This window comes from Passer domesticus, chromosome 3 (genome assembly GCF_036417665.1).
Source record: "Passer domesticus isolate bPasDom1 chromosome 3, bPasDom1.hap1, whole genome shotgun sequence".
Classification (NCBI taxonomy): Eukaryota; Metazoa; Chordata; class Aves; order Passeriformes; family Passeridae; genus Passer; species Passer domesticus.
The window spans coordinates 87,301,889-87,329,703 of record NC_087476.1 but is presented as its reverse complement, the minus strand read 5'-3'; the positions used below and the strand labels follow the sequence as shown (position 1 = coordinate 87,329,703).

At 38.0% G+C, this 27,815-nt stretch overlaps 1 protein-coding gene and 1 long non-coding RNA gene across 5 annotated transcripts; both read left to right on the top strand.

Annotated features, from left to right (window-relative positions):
* Window positions 1–27,809, top strand: LYPLAL1 (lysophospholipase like 1). Of its 4 annotated transcripts, none has more exons than XM_064414172.1 (5): window positions 1–81; window positions 5,206–5,306; window positions 15,719–15,887; window positions 26,125–26,240; window positions 26,848–27,809. In XM_064414172.1, the coding sequence occupies exons 2-5, from the start codon at window positions 5,259–5,261 to the stop codon at window positions 27,085–27,087; spliced, it is 573 nt and encodes a 190-aa protein (XP_064270242.1). In that variant the 5' UTR covers window positions 1–81; window positions 5,206–5,258; the 3' UTR covers window positions 27,088–27,809. The 4 variants fall into 4 exon arrangements, with proteins under 4 accessions (XP_064270242.1, XP_064270240.1, XP_064270239.1 ...); XM_064414170.1 differs by lacking the exon at window positions 1–81 and adding an exon at window positions 398–863 and having other exon boundaries at window positions 5,206–5,305; window positions 15,766–15,887; XM_064414169.1 differs by lacking the exon at window positions 1–81 and adding an exon at window positions 402–863.
* Window positions 6,480–7,338, top strand: LOC135297049 (uncharacterized). The gene is made up of 2 exons (XR_010359067.1): window positions 6,480–6,539; window positions 7,274–7,338. It is a non-coding gene; the product is annotated as an uncharacterized LOC135297049 (long non-coding RNA).
* Window positions 27,810–27,815: the final 6 nt, after the last annotated feature.

Below are 27,815 nucleotides of genomic sequence, written 5' to 3'. Positions count from 1 at the left end.
CCTGGCCAGTGAAATGGCAACAGCGCATTTATAGCGGGCCATCCTTGTCCCACTGCTGCAGACCTCAAAGCGCTAAAGCAGGTGGCTAATCTGCAGAGCACTAGTTGGGGGAGGGGGGGTGAAATATGACCTTGACCGCGTATAGATTACCTAAAAGTGCAAAAGTAAGCTCCTACTCCTTATTCCCTCATGGCAGTTCAGTAGAGACTAGCGAAAGCGTCAGGATAGTTGCGTTAAGACATGGATTAAGGTCGGACAAGTTCTCAAATGTCGGCGGGACCTTTTCATGGCGCTCCTTGCAGGTCCTTCAGCCTATGCAGCGGCTCGAAGGAGCTACCAGCGCCACCCGCCTCCCTCGGCTCTCCTGCAGCCAGGCCTTGCCCTTGAAGGGCTGCTCCTGGTGAGCTGCAGCCCCACACCTCCCCGCACATGTGCGCCAGGAAAATCCACAAACGCCAGAGGTTCACGTCCAAAAAGGAGACAGAGGAGTCCTGCAACTTTATTCGAATAAAGGCAGGGAGTCCATTGGGACACACGCCCGCAGGGCTTTCTCTCTCTCACGCGTGACACAAAAGGGGCACTGCTAAATACGGCGTCTGGAGCCAGTCCGCGCTGCCTGTAAAGCTTTGCTGACCCAGCGCAGCAAACCTGGAGCCAAAAACCTCCCAGTCCGGTGCCAGCAGGGCCCGGGGTGCTTCCGCAGACCAGCGGGGGCGGAGACAGGGAGACGGCCGGCCCGGAACCGGCAGGGCTGGCCCGGAGCAGGACGGCGTTGGACATGGCGGCGCCCACAGCGCTGCAGCGGAGCGTGGTGTCCCCAGCGGGCAGGCACACCGCCTCCCTCATCTTCCTGCACGGCTCAGGTGCCTGCTTTCCCTCCCTTCTCTGCCCACTGCTCGTGGGACGGGGCGCTCCGGGGAGCTGGTGAAGCGGGCAGGGTCTGCGGTGCTGCGGGAGGGGGGTGGCCGCGGCGGCCGCCAGGACTGGGGAAGGGCTTTGAGGTGACCCTGTCCCCGCGGCTCTGCCCTCCTCGGGCTCGCAAGGTGGAGGCGGTGGGCGGCAAAGCCGTGTGCGGGTGCCCGGGGAGGGTCCCACAGGGCCGGCGCCGGCTCACCCCAGACCGGCTTCCGTGAGAACACACACGTTCCGGGAGATCGCAGAACGTGCTCGGTTGGAAGGGGCACATCAGGATCATCACACGCCAACTCCTGGCCCTGCACAGGACACCCCGAGAGTCACACCGTGTCCCTGAGAGCACTGTCAAAGGCTTCTTGGACTTGGAAAAGGCTGCCTGGTGCAGTGCTGTGACCGCTGACCTGGGGAGCCTGTTCCAGTACCCAGCCACCCTCTGGGTGAAGAACCTTTTCCTGATACCCGACCTTACACTTCGTACCGTTTTCTCGAGTCGTGTTACTCCCTAAATTGCCCTTCTGAGAGAGTAGCCACATTTGCAGGATGACTTTCACAGTTAAAGTGTCTCTTGCTGTTTTAGAATCTGCATGAGTGTACTGCTGGCAGTCTTTCAAAGCCAGTGTTCATTTACTGACTTCTGATTGTTCAGAAGGGCCCTGTCCATGTCCAGACTGGCTTCACAGCCACACTTCGCAGAGGGGAGTTACCTACATCGGTGACTGGTCTGAGAACAGGAGGGGAGTTTGTGTTTTGGTGGGTTTAATCCCTTAAAAGATGTTTCTAATGAGTTAAATAACCACAAGGTACACATGATGTAAAAAAAAAAAAAAAAAAAACCATAAAAACAAAAAAAAAAAACAAACAAAAAAAACAAACAAAAAAACACAAAAAAAAATCAAACAAACAAACAAACAAAAAAAAAAAAAAAAACAACAAAAAAAAACCACCAAAAAAACCCCACCCCAGGGTGGGTTTTTTAAAGACCTAATCTTAGGTCTTTACTAGATCAAGGCCTTGAGAATTGATACTACTGAGCTGCCCATGTGCATATGGCAACATGCTCAACACTTCCCCTGTCTTTTCCTTACTTTTGTTTATATCTGGTGCTTCTGTTTAGTTTAACAAATATTGTGTCCTTGCTAAATTAGTTTCATTTTTATAATCTAGTTTAATTTTGCTTTTTAAAAATTCTATGAGTAAAAGAATGAAAGTGAAAGAGCTTTTGTCTTCAGCTCTCTTGTTAATGCTAATGCTTTAATGCTTGAGGAAATAATTTTCTGTAATGTTGGAGGAGTAAGGCAAGATTATGGTTAGAGGTTGATTCCACATGTGGTTAAAATACTCTACAATTTTCTTTTATATATATATATTATTTTGTTCATAATGTTTGTAATGGGGTGGTTTTATTTGGTTTCTAGCAGTTCCAGAATAGAATTTATAACAGAAGTCACCACAGTGCTGTTGATGTGGGCTGACCTGTAAACTGAATTGTAAACCTTTGTACAGCACTTGTGATAGAAAGTGGCGGTCAAATGGCATGAATCCATTTTGTACATAATGCTTGCTCTAGACAAACTATAACAAGTGCAGAATGCAAATGCAAAATGGTATAGAAAAGTATTAGAACAATGCTGGTAGGACACATCAGATTTAGATAGAGGTTCCATTTAGCAGCTTGGCAGGGAAGGGCAAATGAATATAGCAAGTACGTAATAGCTTTTTAGGCTGAGGATTACAGCTTTGTAAATTGTAACAAGCACAGAATCATAGGCTGGAAAAGACCTTTTAGAACATCAAGTCCAACCATTAAGTGTCACTGCCAAGTCCACCACTAAACCATGTCCTTAAGTGCCACATCTACACATATTTTAAATACCTCCAGGGATGGTGACTCAGTGACTTTCCTGGGCAGCCTGTTCCAGTGCTTGAAAGCCCTTTTGGTGAATAAGTTTTTCCTAATGTCCAGTGTACATATTACATGTTAAATTTAAACTTTGCATAGAAAGAAAACTTGGAAATACAGCCTATATTTGAAAGGAAAGAAGGTCATATTTTACTTGAGGGAGAAGAAGATAATATAGCTGCCATCAGTCTTTTTCACTTTGTAAACTGACTCAAAGCAAAATCACCCATGATTTGCTTCTTTTTGTAGTGTTCAGAACATATAATGCTAAAATTTCAAAAGACCCCGAAAGACTAGCATTTCAGGAGGTTTGTTGGCTTTTGTTTGATGTCACAGTCTCCTCTTTTCCTCCCTCTCCTTCAAGTTCTGTTCCTAGCAAATCAAAATACATTATCTGAGCATACAAGTGCTCACATTTGAGTAGCATTTGGACCGTGAGAGTTCTTGACACAGAAGGTCATAATTAAATTTTCTCTTACTGAGTTTTCTGTGACCTATTCATGGACAGATTGTCTTCAATAACAGTAGAGGTTTCTGAAGATCTTTATGAATTTTAAGATGTGGGAATAAATAGTAGAATAATGATTTATCCTACATCATTAGGGAATTTCTAAAGACGTAAGTCCCGATTCTGTAATCATTCAGATAGTTGGCTGACTTGCATTCATTCCGTGTAAGTATTTGCAAGGCCTAGACCTTGGCTAACTGAAAAAAAAAAAAACCAAAAAAAACACAACAAACCAAAAAACCCAGTGTATAGGAAAAAAAAAGTGTTAGTTCAAGCCTCCCTAAGATACATTGTTTATAAGTGAGGTCATGAGAACCTTGAGGAAACCCTTGTGTGTCAAGTGTCTGAGAAGAATCAGAGGTGCTTTTGGATTTCAGATCATAGTACTTGCATAAGCAAAGTGCTTGTGGGGGTGTGTTCTGAAGCATCTAGTTAAGGAAGTAACTTTGATTTTACTTTTTAACTTAGCACAGGGTAAGATTTGTGTCAGTTTTGCAACCCTGTTTTTTGTCACATGGAGTGTTTAGAGTGTCAGAGAACAGTTAGTTCTAGTTATGCTAATTGTGCTTAACAGGAAGAAAATTGCTGGGTTGGAATCTTGGTTGCCTTCTGTTTTAATTTTGAAGATACATTAATTATGTTTTAAATAAAAACCATCTGAATTTTGCTAGAGTGCTTAAGAGCAGGTTTTCTCTATTGGAGAATTACAATAATTTTAACAATGGATTGGTGTATTCATGGGGCATTGTTCAGATGATCCCATGTAATGTGCCAATAAGCTTGGCTAAGGACAGTGGTATTTGTTTCTTTTGGTTTGGTCATTTTATTGAAAAGAATGGGGTGAGTTCTAAAGTCAAACCAAACAACTTGAGCTAAAATAATAGAGACGATTAGCATTTTGTGTTGACAATATGTGGGAACCTCAATTTCAAGCAAGACCTATGGCATGAGTGGCAGTAGTGAAATTCCAGTTTACTGAGCCACACTCAATTTTTTAGGTTGAGCATCCTTCCTACTGTAAATTATATTCCTTGATGGACTGGTTTGTTTAAGCTTGAAGTATTGTATTACACCGAGGCCTTATTTGTGCCTGCTCAGGAGAGGGGTGGCAGTGAAATTATGGCTGAAGATACCAGTAGTGAAAAGACAAGCTGTAGACACTGTCTGGTGTATATATATATGTTTATTTAAAAGAAGCAAATGCTATTTACAGAAGAATTCATCCTGTTTGTAGTACTTCAGTCTGTAGAGGTTTTGGCCATAGTCTGTGTTGGTAAGAGTAGGAAAAAAACAGATTTGGAGCAGATCGCAAGTAGTTTTCAAACAGAACTGTGTGATTAAAATTTCTTTAAGAGTCTGCTAGATATTTTAACTGAACCTGTCCTCTTTACAAATTGTCTTTTCCCGTAAAGCCTATGTGCAGTGTTAGCATAATTAAGTGTGAAGATCTTTTTTACTGGGTTCTGAAGTGGGTTAACATAAAATTCTCTAGTAAAAGTAATTACCTTCTCTAAGGAAGCAACAGTTATTTTACCTCACTTTTTAAGATGTTCGTCAAGATTTTTGTTTATCACTTAAGAGAAAATATGGTAAACTGTAAGTAAGAGAGTAAGACACGAGTAACTTTGTGTCTCTTTGGGAGATGCTTATGTCATTGAATGTAGTAAAGTATTGATTAAACTTATGTTGTGGCATCTCTTAAGTAGTCTTTTTCTAGGAAGCTTTGAATCCATTGGAAAGAGGACTGAAGTTGTTCTAGAAAGTCCTGCTTTAGCATTTTAGTATATTAACTTCAAAATTTGAAATTAAGTCAATCTGAAGTATATTTGACATTTTATAATTTTCTTGCTAAATAATTCTTGTACTCTTCTGTGTGATACAGGTGATACTGGCCAAGGAGCAAGAGCATGGATAAAACAAATTTTGAATCAAGACATGGCATTCCAACATATAAAAGTAATCTACCCAACGGCTCCTGCCAGGTACCATTTAATATATTGTAACTCTGTTCCAGTGCTATAAAATACAGTTCTGGATATTAGTACAAATTGTCTTAACAATTCTTTCTTCTTTCTCACGTATATACTTTTGACAAAACTGAAGCTCAACCATGCATTGTTGTCCAGAAACTATGATTTTGAGACTCTAAATGATTCCCAGAAGTCACACCTCTATTTGAAATTTGGGTATTGTCCTCATAGTAGCTTTCCATTTCCTTCATATAAATAGAAGATGATCCTGCAATGTGTGTTGTAGTGGAATTAGAGAGTCATGATCCAGATCACAGTCTTACCCATAATAACTCCCACATATTAACTATTAAAATACTGTGTTGTATTTAATGCTAGGTTTCAGTACTGAAAGTGGTTGGTCTTTTTGGCAAGTAGGATGTCAAAGATCCTCAGTTCCTGGAGAAAGCACTGGGAATTTGAAAATGCACAGTACTTCTTGTTTGAATCCTGGCCAAACTCTTTCAAAGAGCTCAAGTCTTGTTATTAAATGACACGGTGTATTCAGTGGTAGATGGATGTATAGATAAAATTTTTTTCCTGGAGGAATTTGAAAGTTTATGCAGTCAAACCTAGATGATAAAAGTTGGACAACCTACCCCCATAGATATACAAAGGTAATATTAAATATGGAATATATAATTAAGTACATATATTATGTATGTAACATATATTAAATATATAATACTAAATTTCAGAAGAGTGTAATTTTTTTAATATAATTTTTAACGTGTCTGTGGCTCTAAGTTAGGAAAATGTTTCCTTGAAAGGTAATGGGGTTGAGTTTCCTTCTGAATTTGTGCATAAGTGTGGATGAATGCTGAACAGAAAACGAAATTGTGACATAGACTTTTGAGAAATTTGGAAAAAAATTCTTGGAGGGTATAAACAAATATAATAGCAGATTTTGTCTGGCACTCACTAGTACATGAAAAAACCCAAACTTTTCCTTGACCGTGTATTTTTTATGGTTTACTTGGGCAGGAAAAGCAACTGAGAGATTGCGGTGAATGTACTTGCTGTGTTACAGAAAAATCAAGCTTGTGAGTGGAAGCTTTTGAAGCAGTATGTTCTGGGTTAGCAGGGCGTGAATCCCATTTTCTGTAAATAATGTGCTTGTTACTTTACAGGCTGAAGTGATGCTAGAGTTATCAGCAGCACATCCCACATGCTGAGAGGTTCCACTGCTTCCCTCCCAGCACAGCAGGTACTGGGGAAATGCAGGAGGAGCTGCTCCCCTGGGAAGTGATTTCTCTCCCTTCTATTATATGCAGCCAGAGCACCTCAGACCATATCTGCTTGGCCAGTGCTTGACTTCTCCATCTCACTGCACTTCTGAGGTCCAGTGGTTTTCTTATTTGTTCTGGTTTCTTTGGGTAACTACAGATGTAAACGATGTATGCATGATTAACCAGCAACATCTCCTGACTCAAATGAAGGAATTTGTTTTTATCTTATGATTTCGAATTTCAGTGCTTTGCTAAACAGATGAGAAGATACTGTTCTTATTAAAATATGTGAATAAACAGTTTATTTCACTTTCTTTTTTTCTAAGTTGAGGTTACTCTTGCTCTTTTCTAGAGCAGGTAGAGTCATGCATGAGCTGATTCAGAAGTGGCTTTTAGCAAAACAGAAAAGTTGTATATTCAAAGAATATAAAATACCCACACTGTTTGTCTTTAACTGGCAAAGCACTCTTGTGTATAGCCCTCTGTTGCTGATAAACAGCCCTAACTGACACAGTAAAATAAAACAGATGCTCCTAAGTAGCTTGCCACTGTTTGCAGCAGTGCTGAAGTTTGTGATGATGCATGTCATTGGTTGAAACCAAAATAAGGAAGCATTTACAGACTTATTTCATATTGTTTTGGTATTCAAGAACAAACCACATTATGCTTTTTTGAAATGGTTTTGTAACAGTTGTCTTCCTTTCTTTCACAGAAAATAAAAGCAAAGCCTAGAACTTCCAGACTTGAATGGCTGACATTAAAGTAATTAAACTTGAATGTATACGTTGGTTTTATTTATATGTATATATGTTATATATATAAAAACATATATATACATATATATATGTTACATATATAAACACATATATTTATATGTATATGCATAAATGTTTTGATAAGAATTCAAGATGTTTCTGGCAGCAGGGGAGGAATTCAGCATCCTTGTTAATGAGGCCTAATAGCTGGGTGCTTATGGACATGCAGATCTGCTGAGAAGATTCTGAATCCAGGTTCTTTGCCCACACAGAGGCTGAGGAATGTGCTGGCTGAAAGTCAGGCTGCTGAGAGGGAGCCTCTGTGGGTCTCTAACCTGCCACTGCACTGTCAGTGCAAAACTTGCCTGCAGGTTCTTGTGCTGATGATGAAGTCAAAGAAAAGCTTGAAGCTTGGAAACACCCTCCTAGGATTGGCTGATGTGCTCTTCTGGCAAAATACTGTTAATGTGGATGTACTTCATACTCTGAGCTCCTGTCTTTTCTGGGATAACTTTGCACATGCACAGTGAATGTTCTCTGTCAAATCAGCTGTGCCAGTAAAAGCAGGTTTGATGATATAACTGCAAAGCTGGGGGCTTTGGCAGGATAAACTGCAGGTCAGGAATACCTCCTCACATTTTTGATGGAAATTAATAGATCCATAGATATATATTCTTCATGTCTGTTCAACAGTTTTGAAAAGCAGTGGAATTCACATTTTTCAACACAACATTGTGTTATTGTGTTTTGGTTTTTTTTTTTTTTGGTTGTGGGTTTTTTTTGGGGTTTTTGTTGGTTTTTTTGTTTTTTTGTTTTTTTTTTTGTGAAGGATGGATTTGGGTTATACTTATGTTTTGGTTAGATTTTATCCCAGGTGCTGAAACATGCATATTTTTAATTTGCACATTAGACATGTTTTGATTCAAGAGTCAATGTATTTGAAAATTATTTTGGAAAACTAATCCAGCATATAATTGGGAAGAATTCTGGAATATGTTCTTTGGCTTCACTAGCATTGATTTCGGCAAACACTAGAGAAAGTTATGGGTAAAATGTATGTTACAGAATTACATTTTATAGAACTGTTTTTTACTCTTCACTATAGGTCTCTGTAAAAAGTCACACTTCTTTTTTTTTTAAAGAGATTTTTCTCTTTCTTTAAAAGAGACTTTTCTTTAATAATTTTTGTGATACTCAGGGTTTGCAGAGAACAATCACCTGATGCCCCCTGGACAGGCAGTGTATTACAGCATTTTGTCTTAATTATTCCCCATCACATTGGAAAGTGAAATGAGTCTCATGTTTGGTTGTTTCTTGAGCAAAAATAACAGAATGTGGATAGTGAAATTTACAGTTAAAAAAGAAAAACATGCAAAAATACTAAATACATTGCATAAGGTAAAAAGCATGCTTAGATAAAAATGGAAAAAATATGTGGATTCGAAGACTTGGTGTGATGTAGTGAGAGTACTGATACCTAAATTTGAAATATGTTTGGAAATTAAGTGCATTTTCCTGGGGTATGCAAATTTTGCTTTACAAATTAAAAGCGTTACACATTGCTTGGAGGTTTAGGTTTTCTTTTACTGTAATATACTGGGATACTTAAAAATGAATAGAGAACTTGTTTTAACTGCATCTAACTTTCTGTCAAGATTAGTGCTTCTGCACATAGATTAAACTTTTTAAACACAACAGAATTCTATTTTCTCTCCGTTGTAATGTTAATATATATCTTAAAAAAAAACCAAAACAACCAAAAAAAACGAGCTCAAATTGGAGCCCTAGTAGCTGATGCAATCCCTAAAGCCACGTCTACAGTAATAGTTTTAAAGGAAAGGGTTTCCTTTTTCCCTTTTTATTTGGGTCAGGATGCCTACAACTTTAAATACCGTTTCAGCTGCTACAATTGTGACTTAAACATTAGGTTTCTATTGAGTTTCTAAATCAGAACTGAATACAACCCAATTTAAACTTTTTTTTTTTTTAATAGAAAGTGATAGTTTAAATTGGCATTGTAGGAGCTAACGTGGCAAATCTAAAACCATTTAGGCTCTGCTTGTTTAATACATATACCTTGCCTTCTATAATTCCCTGAAAAAATCTAGGCCAAAGATTCTTTGTGTTGTCTTGCATTCCATTCTGACAGTCCTACTCTTTTGCAAGTCAAAAAATCAACTATAAATACTACTTTGGCTATTGTATGGATCTTTTTGACATTCACTCAACAAACCTTTCTGTGGGACGTAAGTCTCTGTGCAGAACTTGTCTGGGGTGGGGGGCCCCAATTTATTCTAATTTCCATTATCATTATGTGGCTGGTAAGTACTAAAAGGCCCACTGCTCCATCTTTTCTTCTAAATTCACATCTTTGCTCAGCTCATGGGTGGAAATGAGCTTCATCTCATCATAGTCCCCATCTGGCTCTATCACAAAACCACCAGACAGTTTGGCACCACTGAACTCCACTGGCAGCCTCTGCCTGTGAGAGGCCTCGGATTGGAAAAGCAGCAGGGGTACTGGAGCTCGGACTCAAGATGGATTGGAGGGGAGCGTGCACAGTGCCTATCATACTGTTTTTGGCTCAAGCAAATGTTATTAATCCTTGACTTTTGTAAGCCCTAACCTCATTCATAAATTTAACACAAAGGAGTCTTTTTTAAAGGTGGGAGCTTGAGGGAGAAATGGGAAAGGTTTGGGTTGGTATCATGGGGTTGTTCTTTCATCTCCTTTAAGTAAAAATTCAGCGTGTTCTGCATAATAATGTTTGAAGTATGCTTGGATAAACTTTCTATTTTCCTTTTATTTCTGCTCTGGAATTAGGTGAGGAAAAGTGCATATATCTAATGCTTACATCAGATGCTAAATAGCACATGGGATGCACTAAATACTTGTCGGAGATAACTGTAGTCATGCTTGGGGAAAACAAATTAGAACACAATGGAAATATTCTTGGATTTCTAATCCCTTTTACTGCATTGTGCTCTTAGGCATTCTTCATCTTGTTTTTCTTCTCTCAACCCTTTTCCAGTACAGAAGAATTGGAGACAGTCGTTTTTATATCAGCCTTCCAGCAAGCAGTTGTGGATTTCTAAGTTATGTGCCATTCTGTGCTCTTGCTTTACAGTCTTTTCAAAGGTTTCTGTGCTTAGCTAGTGTCATTCATCCATCCTCAGTGTTGTTTGCCACCAGTTTGTGAAAGATGCCACTTTGAATCCCAGAGTGCCTTTCAGACCCCATAATGGACAACTGATGCAGATTGGACCTTGGTTTGCCTCTTGCCACTTTTTTTCAGTGAATTTGTAAGGCAGCCACTACTGGTTGCTGAGGAACTGGCAATGTGTATTAAAGGTCTTTTATGGTCTTTTCAACCATAAAATTATTGCTGTTCTCTGATTAGTACCAATCCCCAGAATTTACACCACACTCTCAAAAAAAAAATCCCCCAAACAACAAAACCAACCCAGCAAGCCCACAAAAACAAAGAAACAGAAACAAACTTAATTTCTCCCACTGAGTTTTATGCCAGACTCTGTTGCAGCTCCCTTTGTCTTGAATGAATAACATTTGTCTCAAGTAACAAAAGCTGCCAGCATAGTATTTCTTCAGGTAATCATTCTGTACTGGCTCAGTCAGCTCTCATTTCAGACAATGTGCATCCAGAACAACTCTATCAAAAGCATTTGCATGTGGCTGAGTGAACAGGCACAGCCTTTTCTGGAGAAGAGCCAAAATTGCTCCTCATGGAGATGAGTCTTGCCTTCCTTTTGGTTTGGTTTTTTTTTTTTTTGGTGTTTTTTTTTTGTTTGTTTGGGTTTTTTTTTGTTTTTGTTTTTTGGTTTGTTTTTTTTTTTTTTTTTAAACTATAGTTCTAAGTTAAAGCTGCTTGAATTTTGGACACATCATATGCTCCGTTACCATACCACAAAGCTTCATTGTTGAGATATGCTGACCCTCAGTTTTAGCACAAGATGTACCTTGGACTAGAGTTTCTGATTTATACTTCTTATTTGACTAGCTGGATTCTCTGCTTTCCTCCCCATTTCTTTTAAAATTTGCTTTCTGCGTCAAGCAGATGGTGGGAATTAAAAAGCATATTTTGGACCTAAATTTTCTATTGAAATTCAGCAGTGACATTATGCTGTGGGAGAATTTGGGATTAGGGATTAATTTGCTTTCATTCAAAAAACCTGCCATCAGCTTTAAGAGAGTCAAGACTTGCTTCTAGAACCATTCAGTGTTTTGGATTGGAAGGGACCTTTCAAGGTCATCTAGTTTAATGCCCCTCCACCAACAATAAGCAGGGACATCTTCAACTATATCATGTTGCTTGAAGTCCCATCCAGCCTGTTCTAAAATGTTTCCAGGGGTGGGGCATCTGCCACCTCTATTCAGCCTGGATTGGTGTTTTAGTACCCTTCTTATAAAATCCACTCTTCCGTATATCTTGTCAAATCCAACCAATTTAAATTGAAAGTCATTCCCCCTTTTCCTATTGCAGCAGGTCCCACTAAAAGGTATGTTCCCATCTTTCTTATAGGTCCCTTTAAGTACTGAAAGGCTTCAGTAAGGTCTCCCTGGAGCTTTATCTCCCTCAGGTTGAACCAACCCAACTCTCTCAGCCTTCCTTTGTGGGAAGAGGTGATCTGATAATTTCTGTGGCCCTCCTCTGGACCAGCTCAAATAAGTCCATGTCTTTCCTGTTCCGAGGATTCCAGGACTGGATGTAGTTCTCCAGCTGGAGTCTCAGCAGAACAATGTGGAACTACTGTGGTGATGTGCCCTGTAGATTTTTTTCAGAGGGGTGCACAATCTTCTGAAAGACAACATTACAATTGGAGAGGTCCTACCTCTTAACTGAGAGGAGATGGGTTTAGGAAGCAGGAAAAATTGAGAATTTCAGTAATTTTTTATCGTTCTTTATTTCAATCTTGAAGCTCAGCTTCACTATAAATTTCCAGTTCTGTCTGTCTTTTTGGGAAGTTCTGTCTGGAAGCTTGTAAGCCAGCATCAGAGGTCTGGGTTTATGTGTCTGCTAATGCAGGGTGATCATAGTGCTGAGCATGAAGCAATGATACAATTGTGCATCAAGAGAAAGAGTTGGGGGAGGAATACTTGCCATTTATCAATGTGCTGTCTCATTTAAAGCAGCTAGAACTGCTGGCTTGTCTTCTAACTTAAAGTGTTGGACTTTAAGTGTTGAAACTAAACCACCTAGTTTTATGTGAATCATTAGCATCATTTAATAATGATAGCATCATTTTGGAGATGGAATTTGCCATGGTTTGAGTTCTGAATTTGAACCTTGTGTAGCATCATTGGGTTGCTCTCCATTTCTGTTAAGATAATTTCAGACTGGCTGGCACAATTCTAAACATGAGTAAGAAGGTCTAGAGGATATATTAATGCCTTGGAAAGGTGGAGATAGATGGTGTTGCTGCTACCTACTTTTCATCATGTTTTCTTCATTACTACAGAACTTAGGTTAGCAGAACCTAATCTATCTTGAGTTTGTAAAATCTGTAATGACATGTATTGCTTTGAAACTTTGCAGTGAAATCAACAGTGAAAAATACTTCTGTCTGAGATGGAAAGGATGATAAGTACTTAGATATTACAGGATGTATTTTCCTTTTAAGACATTGAAGTGTTGTGGAGGATCTTCTTGAGACTGCACTCTCACGAAAGAGATGTATTGATCTACAATGAAACCCTTACAAATAGGAGCTATAAAATAATCAGGAAACATGATTTAGAGTGATTTGGGGTGTTGGGAAACATTTGAAAGATTCTAATCCTCCTGATACCTGCAGTTCCTTAAACAATGTTTGATATTAGCCATGTCTCCTTTGCTGTCCATTCTCCTAACTTTTAAATGTTAAGAAAGAAATTCATACAAATTGAACTTTCTTTCAAGTGTCTCTTAAAAATGGATGCAAGTTTGGAAGCTGGATTTACACAGAGAGAGGATTCTTGATTCTTGTTTTCTTATATGGATTTGAATCTTTTATGTGCTCCAGAACAAGCAAAACATACTCATACACACCCCTTAAAACCAAATAAGAAAAAATGTCCACACAACTTGGGGGGCTCTATATTTTCATTCCCACTTTCAACAGCACACAGTTTTAGAGACACAGATCTTTATTCCTAGTATCATTTTTAAAAGAGAATAAAGAAAATGAGGCATATATGGACTGATGGTATGAGTTTTAATTAAAATTAAGAGAGCAAAAAAAAATTACTAAGTTGAAGCCGATTATTTGGCCTGGCATTGTCCTTAACTGACCATGTTAATCTTGTTGGATGGAGTTTCCACTGCACTCTGTATTTTTTTTTGCTTTTGCATATTTTCAGTCTAGCTTCTCATGTCACTGTAACATAGGGATTTTTTTTTGTGGTTTAATTGTATGAAAAAAAATTGGTGCTGTATTCTTGGAGCTTTACAGATGGTTCCATGCCAAACATATTTGTTTACCGTGGTAATGTCTGAGTTGTAGTGTGCCAGCTAATAAAGGGATTATTTAAAGAAAAAGGTGAATGACTAAAACAGATGTGCCAGTTGGGTGAACCATTAAAAGAATCTTACTTCCCAGTTTTATGTAAAGGTTACTTTTAATGCATTTCTGAGAAATCAAGAGTGCTTGGAAGGATGTTTTTGGGGCAGCTGAAAGCCACTTGTCTGTTTGCTTGGGGGTCTTTTCCTGTGGGCTTGAAAGACATTGGTCTTTCATCTGCCTTATGAAGAATTAACAAAAACAGCAGGTAAAAGTCCTGAGTTTCAACATTTGATCAAGTATTATAATCTCATGATGAATTTTGATCTGTTTTAAATGTCATGAGCTTGTCATTTAGTTGTGGGGAAACATGTTTTAATATTTATGGAATGTAAAAGTAAATTGCTGTAATGCAGTATATGAATGTATCTATGTTCCATATAAATCCAGGAGATTAACCTGCTGTAATAATAAGTCCAGGTCAGCCTGCTGTAGTAAAACCTTTTGCACCTTTTCTTACACAAATATTAGGTACTCTGACTTTACTAGAAAATGAAGCACTCTGGCTGCTAAGCTTTTTAACCAGGATTGATGTGAAAGTGTTTGAGAGAAGCTAAAATAATGGATTAAATGCTGCTTATGCAGGCATTTCATGTGTTGTACATTACATTGTACATCACATGACAACAGGCAGAATAAAACCTATGTTCTCTCATTTTTTACTTTTATGACTGAATAGTCCAAATAGTATTATCTTGAGCACTCATCCTAGTGGCAGTACTGGTTTAGAAATAGCTGTTTGCATATGTGAAGCCTCTCTGGTGTTAATAAAGGCAGAATTTGTTCCTTCATTAAAAATAACTGAATTAGTGGCTTTCTCATTTTAGGTTAGTTGTGGCTTTGTTTAATCTTAGCATTGAAAAAATTCCAGAGACAGCACAGAAGTCAACTTTAGCATTTTCAGTGTGTTCCCATCCAGAAATGTATCAAAAGCTGTCTGTTTTGTGGATGGTGATTGTAATCTGATCTAAGCTTAAGTAAAAGTGAAGAATTTGCCCTGGTTGAACATAACAAATAAGGGTTTCAAGGGGCTTTGTTCGAGATGATCAATCTCATAGCAGTATGTTTTTTAATATATTGTAGAGCCATTGCAAGGCAATTAGATCACCTTTCTTGGGATTTCAGGGCTCTATTAGTCATCTTCATTTAAAACCAAAGAAAAGGCTTTTTGAATTGAAGTTTTCTTGATTATCTAGCATTTGGGCAGCATGTTGAAGCACTTAAAATAACATTCTGACAACACATTATTATGGGTAGGAGTGTCATAACTCTTGTTTGTGTACCAGTTCAGTAAGCACATGGCATTTCTTTCAGTTATGTTTATGAGATACCTGCCCCATTAGGATATGGATGGCTGTGTTTATTTGACAGAAAGAAAAATTGGCAAGTTTTTTTTTAAATACCTAGAGGTTCATAATACCCATCCCCTGTCAGTTTTGTCAAGAATTAGGCAATTGGATTCCATAAAGTTAGCTCCTGCAAAACTGTCTTGTTTAGAAGTTACTTCAGTTTGTCGTATTCCAGCATGGATTTCAACCCTAACTTTGTTAAGGATTAGGAACTTCTTGACAGACTTAAGATTTAAAATGTTTAGCTGACCTAACCAACCTTAACATTGAGCTGGCTGAAGATTGCTTTTTACATTGTTTCCAAATATTGGCTTCATTCTTGAAGGACCATGACTTTCAATGAAAGGAAATGCAATGTGACTGGATGTAAATGCAAAGAGGTTTGTTTTCTCCTTTGCTGGAGATACACTGAATTTTTTTATTTAATACATATGATCAAGGCATTTGATCGTGTGCTTGTTTAATCATGTCTTTTCTTTCCTTCCACCACTCTAAGCCATATACACCTATGAAAGGAGCCTTTTCTAATGTGTGGTTTGACAGGTATAAGATCTGTAATGACTGTCCTGAACACATTGAAAGCATTGATTCCATGTGCTGGGGCCTTACAGACCTGATCAACGATGAGGTTAAGAATGGTATTGCCAAGAACAGGATACTCATAGGTAAGATATTTATTTATCATGTGTTTATTCTAATGTGTTTTTAGTGGTTAAGAGATTATCTTCTTTGAATTTGCTCTATCCTGAAGGGTCATGAGCATGGATTGAAACTGCTGAACAGCCTTTTCAGTAACCTATCCTCAGCAATATTGAATCCTTATTTAAACCCATATCAGGTGGGGAATGTGGCTAACTGTAAGCAGTATCCTCAAAATGTAAAACTATTTTTATTTTCAACAGTCATTTGTAATCCTTATTTAAAATAGAGTGGGCAATGATTTACTTTGAGAAGTACATAGTTTTACTATTTCCTTTAAGCCCTTTTCAAGGATGGAAAAGTACACTTTCCAAAAATGACATGCATTTTGGAGAATGGAGATGTAGCATATAAATAATCATGAACTTTTCCTTACTGCTCTAATCATTTTTGGTTAAATTAATTCATGCAGGAAAAATGTGCATGTTACATAGCACTAAAGGTTGACACTTGATAACAAATGAAGTATTAGCTCTAATAGTTCATATGTGTCTATCTGTATTTATCTTTCCACAAATTTCCAGTAGCTTTCACAGTACTTCAGTGCAATAGATGGTGAGATATTGAGGCACAGGAGTTGAGGGTGATGGAATAGCCTATGGCAGAGAGGGAATGAGAATTCACAGGTCTGTGGCTCCTTGTTCAATCTCTAGATAATCACAGAATATTTTGGGTTGGGGAAAAAACTCTTAAAGTGGGATCTTATAAATGGTCCAGCTCATGTCCAGCTAAGTCGTGCCATCAAAATCTTGTGTGGCCAAGCCACTACCATTCAGCCTGATGTGTTTTCCTGGTCTAGCCCCATGTTGCTCTGTGAAGGCCTGTGCTTCGTTCCCTTTCTGGCTCATTGCGCTGGCTGCAGAGTGAGTGCATTGTTTTGGATGGCTGTCAACAGAGTCCCTTTGATCTGTCTTTCCTGTGTTGTAATACCTGCTGGTTTGGAAGGAGCTGGATAAGTGCAGGTGCTTTGCTGTTGAGTGAGCTGAGAGATGCTCTGTGTACAGATCCAGCGTGCTACTAGGCTGTTTTCCTTTCCTCTGTAGCCTTCAAAATTGGAAATAGCCAGACTGCAAAATATGAAGGTTGTTTTCCAAGTCATAAGCAGCGTAAGGAAGTTGGCATGCACTGAGTGTTTCATCCCATAGATTCTTTGGAAGTCCCCGTCTCTGTGTGTTTGCATTCCTCACATATAAATCAGAAATAACTGTACTTGTTTTGTCACTCTTGAGAGCTCTGTTTCCCCACCTGACAGAGACTACAAGCCTACATCCTCGTGGTACAGTCCAATATTTATGCAAGAAGCAAAATAAGGCAGCCCTGAGTTACTTCGTCCAAAGTACAGAAGGGCATTCATGCAGATGCATAAGGAACTTGGTAGTGGAAAGTTGTATCACTTGTGGCTGTACAAGATTAAGTGTTCTTCCACAAGAACTTTGTGTCTTTTCTGTGCTGTTTTTGATGATTAACCAGTGTGTGATGCAGTGAAGAATGAAACCTAGGGATCCTCTAAGATCTCTTTGCATAAAGGTGACATTAATCATCCTAGGACTTTGTGCAAATAATTGCCCATCTTCTTGCAGGTTTTTTTTTTTCTTACAGGAAATTAGGACTTTTGTCAAGGTACTCTGCAGATTTATAGTATTCAGCCTGGAGAGCAGAAGGCTCTGGGGACATCTTGCAGCACTTTCCAATACCTAAAGGGTCCCACATGAAAGCTGGGGAGGGAGTTTTTACACGCCATGTAATGATAGGACAAGGTGGAATGGCTTTACACTGAAAGAGAATAGGTTTAGATTAGATATTAAAAAGAAATTTGTTACTTTGAGGGTGGTGACACACTGAAGGAGATTGCCCAGGGAAGCTGGGGATATCCATCCCTGGAAGTGTTGAAGGCCAGGTTGGATGGGGCTCTGAGGAACCTGGTCTGATGGAAGGACTTCCTGCCCATGGCAGGGGGTTGGAACCAAATTATCTTTGGAGTTTCTTCCAACCCAAACCATTCTGTGATTTTTTGATCAAAAGAAAATACGAGGCCAAGTCAGTATGTCTGCACCATAGTGTAATGTCCACTCAAAAAGGATAAATGTGTGGCCTGAAATTTTTCTGAGTTTAGAAGACTGGTGTACAGGACATAATTGAAGGTTTGGTTACTTGCTTAGAATGTCAGATAACTAAGTTCTGTCAGATCTTTTTAGATTTCTCTTGGAAAATGTCAGGAATATCCATCTGGTACAATAAGATGAGGCCTAAGGTAACAGATGGTGTGCAGACAGGGGTTTGTCACTGCTGGTACCATGAAGCTGGAGGAGGCAGCTTTTGTAAGGCAAAGGGAAAAAGTAAGACATTTATAGCAGGGGAAGCCAGGGTGAAATTTTGCTGTGAATTCATAGTGCATTTAATGCTGTTGAATCATGTTGGAGATCCATAATGGTATATATCTTATTATGGAAAACAGAGTCAAAATATTAGAGAGAAGCAACTGGAGAACTTGGGAGTCTGTGAAGAACAGTGGGGGCCTTTTTGGGGAGGGTCACAAAAACCAAAGAGCAGAGCAGTCATATGAAGGTATTTATAGGGAATGAAATGCTCCTTAAAGGGTTGAGGAGAATTGGGTTGAGTGACCATTTGGTAGTAAGTGGGAGTTTTAATGACTGGAAGGAAAACAAAATGAGTATGAGGAGTGTAACAAGATTGAAGGTTATGGTTTTATATGGAATAGAGGACTAGAAATTACAGGCTGAGGGTGAGTGTCAGATGTTGTTGGATGAGGGTGAGTGAGGTGTTAGATGAGCAAGAAGGTGGGCAGCTGCTGACAGCTCAGAGGTGTGGAATAAGAAGCCAAGATCTGAGCGCACTGTGCAAAGGTAAGCGAGTGGGAAGAGATGGGGAGCAGCAGTGCAGTGGGCTCTCAAACATGGAAAATGAGAAGCCCAGCACCTGGTGTTGTGGGGGATGATTCCCCTTCTTGAGCCTTTCAGGCTTTCCACAAAGCTCAAGATAGTGGGACAGTAATAGCATTTTCTCTGAAAGAAATTGTAGCTTGCATTGTTTGCTTCGATATCTCTGAAATTCACAAGTGACTGCTTGCAGAACACAACTCTAAAGCTGAGGACGGAGTCCAGGTTGTACAGTGCTACTCCTCTCTTCCTTATCAAGGAACATGCTGGTGCAGCCTTGCTTTTAACAGCTGCTCTATGAATCTACTTCTAAAGAAATAAATTACTTAGTTTGCTGGATCTAAAGGAAGTCTTATTTTTAAAATATCCATATTAATTTTGTGGTATGGTTTCTCTACCCATTCTTATCTCCTAACAGTTTAATGAGTTGCTTTCCTTTTAACACAAGTCTTTTGAAGGAAGTAGACTTCTGATTAAGCTTTATTTCCCTTGACCTTGGAGGAGGAAGGAAGGGAGACTAGCAGCAATACATAATTATTAAAAAAAAATTATATCATCCCCAGAATTTGATAATGGTACTTAGGTTTTAGCCAGACATTCTTGTTGAGTTACTTTTACTGATCTTCCTGGTTCAAGCACTCCTTGTAAATAGTCCTGTAAGTAGGTTTGTATTGACTTTGGAGATAAAAGAGTGTTATAAATTTAGTCAAATTTTGACACTTTGAGCATTGATGATAACCTTTCTTTAAAAACAGGATGTATTTATTCTTTGTAAATGCCTGAATTCTCTGCTAAATTGGCCAAACAAGCCACAGTTTAAAATGTGGGACAATAATTTCTTTTTCTGTCTAAAGCTAAGTTGGTTTTTCAGGTGGCGGTGGTTTTGGTTTTTGTTTTCTTGTGCTGGTTGTTCTGTTGTTTTGGGTTTTTTTAACTGCTTCCATAGTGACAGTGCCCTGTAAAACAAGTCCACTTCAGTGAAAACTGTTTAAGATTTCAACAATCTTATTTGAGAATATATTAGAAACTCTTGAAAGAAATGGCCCTCTCATTTTTTTAGCATTTCAATAGGGCTTACTGTAGTCAACTACACTTTGGTGAAAGGCATTCCTTTTGTTCTTTTTTTGTTCTTAATTTAGCAGTGCTTTCCTGCTTTCACAGGTCACTTTTTGTGTAGTGCAGAAGTGCTGATTCAAGCACGTTGGTCTCTGCCACCTGTAGTCACTTGTGTAAGCAGCCAGTGAAAATAAACTTTCCAAAACAGTCCTGTAGATTTGACTAAATGCCAGAAAACACATGCATGATTCCTGACCCCTTGTGCTGTAACAATAACACAAGACACACAACCACTTTTTATTTATTGCTAGACTTCTTACATAGCTACTGAACCACGGTGGAAGTAACATGAAAGCTCTGTGCTTTTTGTAAATATTAGCATTTCCTTCTCTCTCAGTGCGTGTGAGAATGGGATGGGGGGGGAAATATCTTGGCTTTGACACCCCAAAAAGCGGATCCTATAAATACATGGAGATAAAAACTTCCAACAATAAATCGTTGAAATGTTGAGCTATCTATTTCATCCACAATCTTGGCACTTTATGCTTTTGGCTTCTAAGCCTTTTGCTGTCACTCATATCTTGTATCTACTGTCTTTATTAGGAGGATATTGTCTTCCATTCAGAGGTACTTCCTGCCTTGTTACAGAGTAAATTTTTGGGTTTATTTTGCTGTTTGTCTCTGCAATTCAAATGAGATTTCTTTTTCTGTACCTCCCATTACATGGCTTTGTGGTTTTTCTAAATTGTGCCTGAGATGCTGGACTGAAAGCAGTACTGTTGGTCCATCTGCCCCATAATACCTGCAACATTTTGTTAATTTTCAGTGCATCATGTAAATTTGCCTTGCATTTATACTTTGAGGTAAATGTTTGCTCCTCTTGGTTTTGGGTTTGGGTTTTTTTGTATCTGAACTGACCATGTGTCTCTTTGGGATCTCTACTACTCTAGCTCACACATCAGAAAGGAAAAAGAGACATTAACAAATTAATCTTTCTGTTTCCTTCATAAGTCTTTCGGTAGGAGGTACAATGCTAATTTTAACCAAGAGGAGACCATTACTTGTTACTTTGTTTCCCAATATGTGATGGTGTCAATATTAATGTATCTAAAGACTCTGAAAGATGACACATTCCCACTATGTTGAATGACAGGTTTAGTAAATGACAGTGAAGATTAGGAGTAATTAAGACTCACAGAAGTAAACTAATAAAATAATTCAAAAATAATTCAAAAATAATTTAATCATGATATTGTCATTGCATATAAGATAATGACTTTGGTAAGAAAATAATTATAAAGTGAATCGAGTTCTGATCTTTTCAGCCTTAGTGAGAACTCTGTTGAAAACATGTCCTTACTCATCTTTAATGAATGCCTGAATTCAGTGCAAAATTAAATGGATGGATGGGCTTTTAGAATGCTTGAGAATTGTGCAGACATGCCACAGGGTACAAATTAACCTGTACTTTCTTCACAGTTGTGCCAACAGAATTCATAGATAAGTGAGATTTCACAACATTTGCTATTCCATTGTCATGTGCCAGTGCAGGCTCAGCTCTATTTAGGCAAATCCTTACCATTGCTTTTCTGAATTCTAAAGAGTCTCTGCTAACAGAAGGTTCGCAGCTCTGCAAAACTTGTTTCTGTGCATCACTACTCTTTGCTTTAGAGAGCTATTTTCCACTTTCCTTCCTGTGATTCAGTTTAGAGTCACAAATACTGTGAACATAAAGGATAGGTTGTTCACTACCTTTTCCCCATGTTGTGCAGTTATGCTGACTGTAAAAATGACAGGTATGTGTTGCGGCTGGACTGCTGTCCTCTCCAGAAAGAACTAAAAAAACACATTGGGTAAATGAAGCAAGCCATAGATTGGCAGAGTAACATCTTAATAAAAATTGATTCAAGACTTTTCATGGATTTTATTTTCCTTCCAGTGCTAAAAATTATGATCCCTTAGGTACACGTTAGGTTCCCCTCTATTACGTGTAACAGTTGAAAATAAAATGTAACTGCTTCTGGTTTTACTGTGAGTTGATATGCTAGAAACAATAGTACACTTGTTTTTACAAGAAAGTGGTGAAAGTCGTACCACTCAAATATGCATTTCAAAATGTGTTTAGACTGGTGAGAAAGTTGGGGACCAAATTAATTCACGTTCCTAACAAGAGCGAGTGTCTGAGCCACTCAAGGGAAGCTGCCTTTGTTCTTGTAAAGACTCTCAAGTTTGTTGCTCTTGTAAAGACTAAGTAACAACCAGAATAACAAGGCTATCAAAGATAGAAACCATTCTTTGCAGTTCTGCTGGTGTTGTGTAAGGTTTGGGTTTGATGAAGTTTCATTAAGAGATGAAGAAGAGAAAATCACTGCTGTGAAGAAATTCACTTGAGACAAACCACATGTTTGTGTACCTAACGCAGGAGCAGTGTTCAGGGAGTTCTGTGGAGAAGGGAGTTTGCTGTTCCACTGGCATTTGTACTCTTTGCTGAGATTCATTTGTGAACATGGTTAAATGTATATAATACTTCCATTAATTGATGCAAATGGAAGGTCAAAACAGAAAATCAGCTTCTTAGCAGATGATATGTAGAACAAGGTTGTGCTGTTACTGTTAATAGAAGGTAAATCACAAAGTCCCTAGGGAGAGGGGAAGGTAAACTGGAATGTAGCTTTAAGGAGAAATTCCTGATCGATTAAAGCAACACTAAGTTGAAATACTGAAAAAGGAGAAATTGAGAATGAAAAATGCTGTGAGAATGGAATGAAAAGGAAGCAAGAGTATGTAATGTATTGTAATAATATCAGAACAGGCCAAGACAATTTCTCACCGTGCTATTGTAGTCTTATAAAACAGAAGAGTGTTTGTCATTTGCTGTGCTGGCACAGGCACTGTGTACCTTGACACTTTGTTACCAAAGCTGTACTGACAAATGGGAAGAAATATAGGAAAGATGAAGAACAACTAATACAGAGAAACTAGGGAAGAAATATTGCTTAAAACAAACACCCCAAACTGCACTCCTACACCCAAGTCCAAATCCTAATCTCATAAACATCTGGGGTTTAGCTTCTCTTGTTCTTTTTTTTCTTCAAAATTTATGCACCAGGTATGATTCATAACTATTTTTTTCCCCATGGCTGTGATTTCTAGTATGGCAAGCACCTTTGAGCAAATGTTAAAGTTTTACTGAAAAGAGTGAAAAAGTGATGTTTGTTGTTTTCTAATTCCATAATCATTATAACAAACGGACTAAGGCATTTCATAGTCAGGTCTGTATGATTCAGAATGCACTTGGCAATGTCAAACCTCTGTGTGCTAGAGAGCTGTTTTTTCTGTGAAGAAGATTGAACACCTAAAGAACTTTCTGAATTCAGGAATAGCTCATTGCAGCCACTAAAGTGATGCATGGGGAGAAGGTAAATTTTAGCCTTCTCTTATGTATACAGGAAGGAGATACAAAAGAAATCTTTGTGCTGGATAATAAAGTTTGTCTTTTCTGAGAGGCAGACACAGACATTGTTAGACAAAGTATAAAGAAACAAATAAAGCCAAAGTTTCACAGTAGATAAATACTTGGTTTCCTGAACCCCATATAATATTCAAGTGTCATCAGGGACCAGATTATCATTTCAGGCAAATACAAATGGGAAGCAAATGAATACAAATCAAGATCTTTTACAAAAGCGAGTTTCGTTTAAAAGGCTCCTAAGGCCATTTACAAGGAATATTTTACCACTGGAAAATGGCAACTGTGGTGAGGATTTCTGTTTTATGCAATCAGGAATAAATTCCATATGAGAAATTCCATTTCCTTGCACATTGTGTTACATCGTCCTGTGCCTAAGATTACCTGAATTTAGTTACAGATTATATTCCAGAAAATAATGTTTTAGTTTTAGTAAAGTATTGCATGGATGTTTCCTTCTGATTCAGATTCTTTAATTTGGAAGTGTGATGATTGTGTGATTTCAGCAGATCTTTCTCAGCTGTCAAATTGAGTCACAAGCAGCTTTCTTCTTATTGCAAAGGGGTATTACCTAAAAATCAGCACTACACTGAAACAGATTTGAGGTCATAAATGCATCCTTGAGTGAACTTTCTCTGCAACTGGAAGTGCTTTACATAATTGAGTCTTTTGTGTCTGCTCCCCTATTAGTCTACACATAAAACCTCCTTTGTGAGTCAGGGAAGTTAACACAAAGAGTTAGGTGCTTTCCTGAACTGGCATCCTGAGCATTGTTGAGCTAACTCTGTTAAACTGTTGTGAAGCATTAATCACAGTTCTCATTAAAATATGGCATGAGGGGAAAACTGAAAGTGAACTTAATTCTAAATTTAAGGCCTACTGGCAAACTCTGAACTTCTGTGCACAGCCTTTATGTGTCTTATAAGTAGATTGGTCTCAAGTAGAGAAGTAGATTGGTGAAGACCTTGCAATGTTCTGCCCATCTAAGGATGAAATGTTGCTGTGTCATTTTGATTTTGTCTAACACTCCTGACACGATCTGCTTAACAATGCTGTACAGTTTATGTATTCTTCATGCTGAGATCATCTGTATACATATACTGTTGTGTTTTGTTTACACTCTGTCATTTAATACCATTGTTTTGTGTAATATCTATACTTCCCTCTTATTTTTTCTTCATCCAAAATTTGAATTCTTGTAGAAGTTCTTGACCGAGAATGTCTTTTATGTGGTATGTGAAACATACATTTATACTGAAATGGTTCTTGCAATTGAAAACATAGTCTGCATCTATAAATGCTTATTCAAATTGTTGGTTTTGAAGCATTTACCATATGGCATTTACTCAGAGATTGTCATGGTATCAGGTGATAAACTTCAGGTATTCCCAAGCAAATCAAATTCAAAGAGCTAGTCCTTTGTATTGCATTTTCTTGTAGTAGTTTGAGCTACATGAAAGAGCCATTACCTAATATTTTTCTAAACAGAAGGTGACGGCATTGTCAAAGACTGCTGGTGAGTAATTGCACACAGTGTGCCAGATTGTGACTAACTGGGTACAAAATTTTAAGATTAAATCATTTACAAACTAGTAATGACTTTTCAATGCAGTTTTTCTTCTTGTAATCTGAAATACTTAAAATGGACTTATTTTTATTTGTTGACAAAGCATTGTCTGTATTTATTTGTAAGGAAATGCAAAATGGTCTCTTAGAGTACAAGTGCTTCTTTTGGGGTTTGGGGATGACAGCACTCTTCAGAATGATCAAAAGGAAATTAAATAAGTGACCAGATTGTCCATAAGAAAATAAAGGAAACGTCACTCTATTCATTATTTGGATACAGTCAATATAATGGCCTGTCTACTGTGTCCTTGTGAAGTAATGTGGTAGTCTGGATTTCTTTCCCAATGCATAAGCATTTGTCATATAAAAATAATCCCTGAGGAATTATCTTTGGTAAGGAGTTAGTGTAGTTGAAGAGACATATGGATCACAAAAGGTCATTAATTCAGAGATCCTGTTAGAGCTCATGGGGGAGTATATTGCATTTGTTCCCTATTTATTATATATCCCAAGGTATAGCAACAAAAATATCCTCAATGCTAGTTTAATGTGAATGCTCATTGGTTATGTACAATAGAGATCTTTCATGTGTGAATGCTGCTAGCCTAGGGGGGAAATTTGAATACAAAAAGCAGTGAGAATTAGCTGTTCACAGAGTTTTATTTTGTTAATATCAGCATATGTATGGCCACAGTATTCATCTACCTGATAGGGACCATACACAAATGGCTTCTGAAGTAATGGCATAATGGAATTTTTTTCTCTCTCAGTAATGAATCTTCAGCACTGCTTTAGCTATCCAGTATCTTGATTACATCATGTTTTGATTTAGACCTCAAGTTATGCCACATAAGGTTCAGGTTGGACATCAGAAGGAATTTCTTCACAGAAAGGTTGTTAAACATTGGAATGGGCTGCCCAGGGAGATGCTGGAGGCACTGTCCCTGGAGGTGTTCAAGAAATGACTGTATGTGGAACTTGGTGCAATTGTCTACTTGACAAGATGGTGTTCGGTCACAGGTTGGGTTTGATGGTCTTAGAGGTCTTTTCCAGCCTCAGTGATTCTGTGATTCTAAAATCTTTGTAACCTTTATAATACTCAAGATGTGTTTTTTGTTGTATTATGTAAAGAAACAAGTCTGAAGATAATAAATTGTACATTGGGTTACACAGACATAGAAAAATCCAATCCTTGTTTCTTCTGTTGCATCCTAGGAGGCTTTTCAATGGGAGGTGGAATGGCAATGCATTTGGCCTTTAGGTTTCATCAGGATCTGGCAGGAGTCTTTGCCTTGTCTAGTTTTCTGAATATAGACTCTGCTGTTTACCAGGTGAGTGTGTAGTAGATGTTATAGAAAACATGCTTAGCTGCATGAAAAACAAGGTGATTAAAATTCATTATACATATTTACACATCTGAGGCATTTGATTCACATTCTAAACTTATGCCATTTACGGAAAAATAGATAATCAGTATATTAGGAAAGTGAGGTTTTAAAGCTGTCTTTAAATAATGTTCTAGTGCACTTTTTTTGCACAGACAGTACAATATTAAAGCGTAGAAAGAGACTAACAAATTAAATGTTTTGCTAGTTGTCCTTAATTGTTAAAGATTCTGTGTAAGTATAACTATTCTTTGAAAATGTGTGATGCGTTATAATACTCATGAGCTTCATTTGCTGTCACGAATTTTTTTCTATTTTTCTTGTGTGGAGAGGGGTATAGACCTTAAATTAAGCCCTCTCATTTGTCAAGAGTTATTGTATTGGAATTTGAAGGGCAGTTTTTTCCACTATTTCCTTGTTTACTTCTATAGAGATAGTACAATATGACCCCTGGAATGTAGATCAGTAAGTGCAATAAATTATCACCATGTAATTGTAAATATTCTTTCTATATTTTTGGCAGTATGTATGACAGTGTCTTCTTTCTATCTAGGCTTTGAAAAGAAATGAAAGTGCTCTTCCAGAATTATTTCAGTGTCATGGAACTGCTGATGAGCTAGTTCTCTACTCATGGGGTGAAGAGACCAACAAGATGTTAAAATCTCTGGGAGTATCAGCATCGCTTCATACTTTTCCAAACCTCAATCATGAGCTGAACAGAACTGAAATAGAAAAATTAAAATCCTGGATTGTAAAGAAATTGCCTGTTGAAGCACCAAAGGCAAATGAATAAATGAAGATCCAGCCTCATAGGTTCTGATTTTTCATAGTTTTAAAATTATGTGTTACATATATATGGGTGTCCCATATCCCTTATACAAGATTCAGGCAGACACTTCTATATTCCATAAAGTTCACCTAAGAGGTGCTGACCACTAAACCTCACTTTATTATATGGGTTTCTTTTTCTGTTTTCTTGTCCAGATTTCAAGCACATGTCAGTCTACAAAAAATGATTACTGATAATATTAAAAGCATTCCAAAATAATCAAAGCAATATTCAGGAAGCATTGCTGTGAATCTCCCAGATAATTTTTTTTTTTTTTTTGGGAGTAGGGGATTGGGCAGGGAGATGTTTTAAGATGGAAAAATATACAGTGGCATGGTTGTTTCTAATGGCATTACAGCAACAAAAAGGCCAAATATTAAGATAATGCATTTTTACTTGTACAAATGCATGCATCTATTCAAGTTAGTTTAGTGAGAGGGCTTCAGCTGGATTCTCAGCATGTGGGAACAAACTTGCCTCAAAGCAGAGCTGTATGTCACCTGAAAAAAAAGGGGTTTGTGTTATATTTTAAAAAGTCCTAAGTAGCTGTGTCTAGCTACACCACAGGCTCTTGTTGTTGCCCTTTTTCATTGTTTTGTTACTCAGAGATCTAGGTTTGTGTGAGTTTATTGAGCCCTCTGTGGTTTGCAGTGTAGATTTAAAATAAAAAAAAAGTATCATCATGATTGCTA

Excerpts from the sequence above, each read along its gene's own strand:
- LYPLAL1 (XM_064414169.1), top strand. The coding sequence starts at position 779 with ATGGCGGCGCCCACAGCGCTGCAGCGGAGCGTGGTGTCCCCAGCGGGC. Across the intron at positions 5,307-15,718 it reads ACCCAACGGCTCCTGCCAGG|CCATATACACCTATGAAAGG; the intron begins TACCATTTAATA and ends CACCACTCTAAG. Across the intron at positions 15,888-26,124 it reads CAAGAACAGGATACTCATAG|GAGGCTTTTCAATGGGAGGT; the intron begins GTAAGATATTTA and ends GTTGCATCCTAG.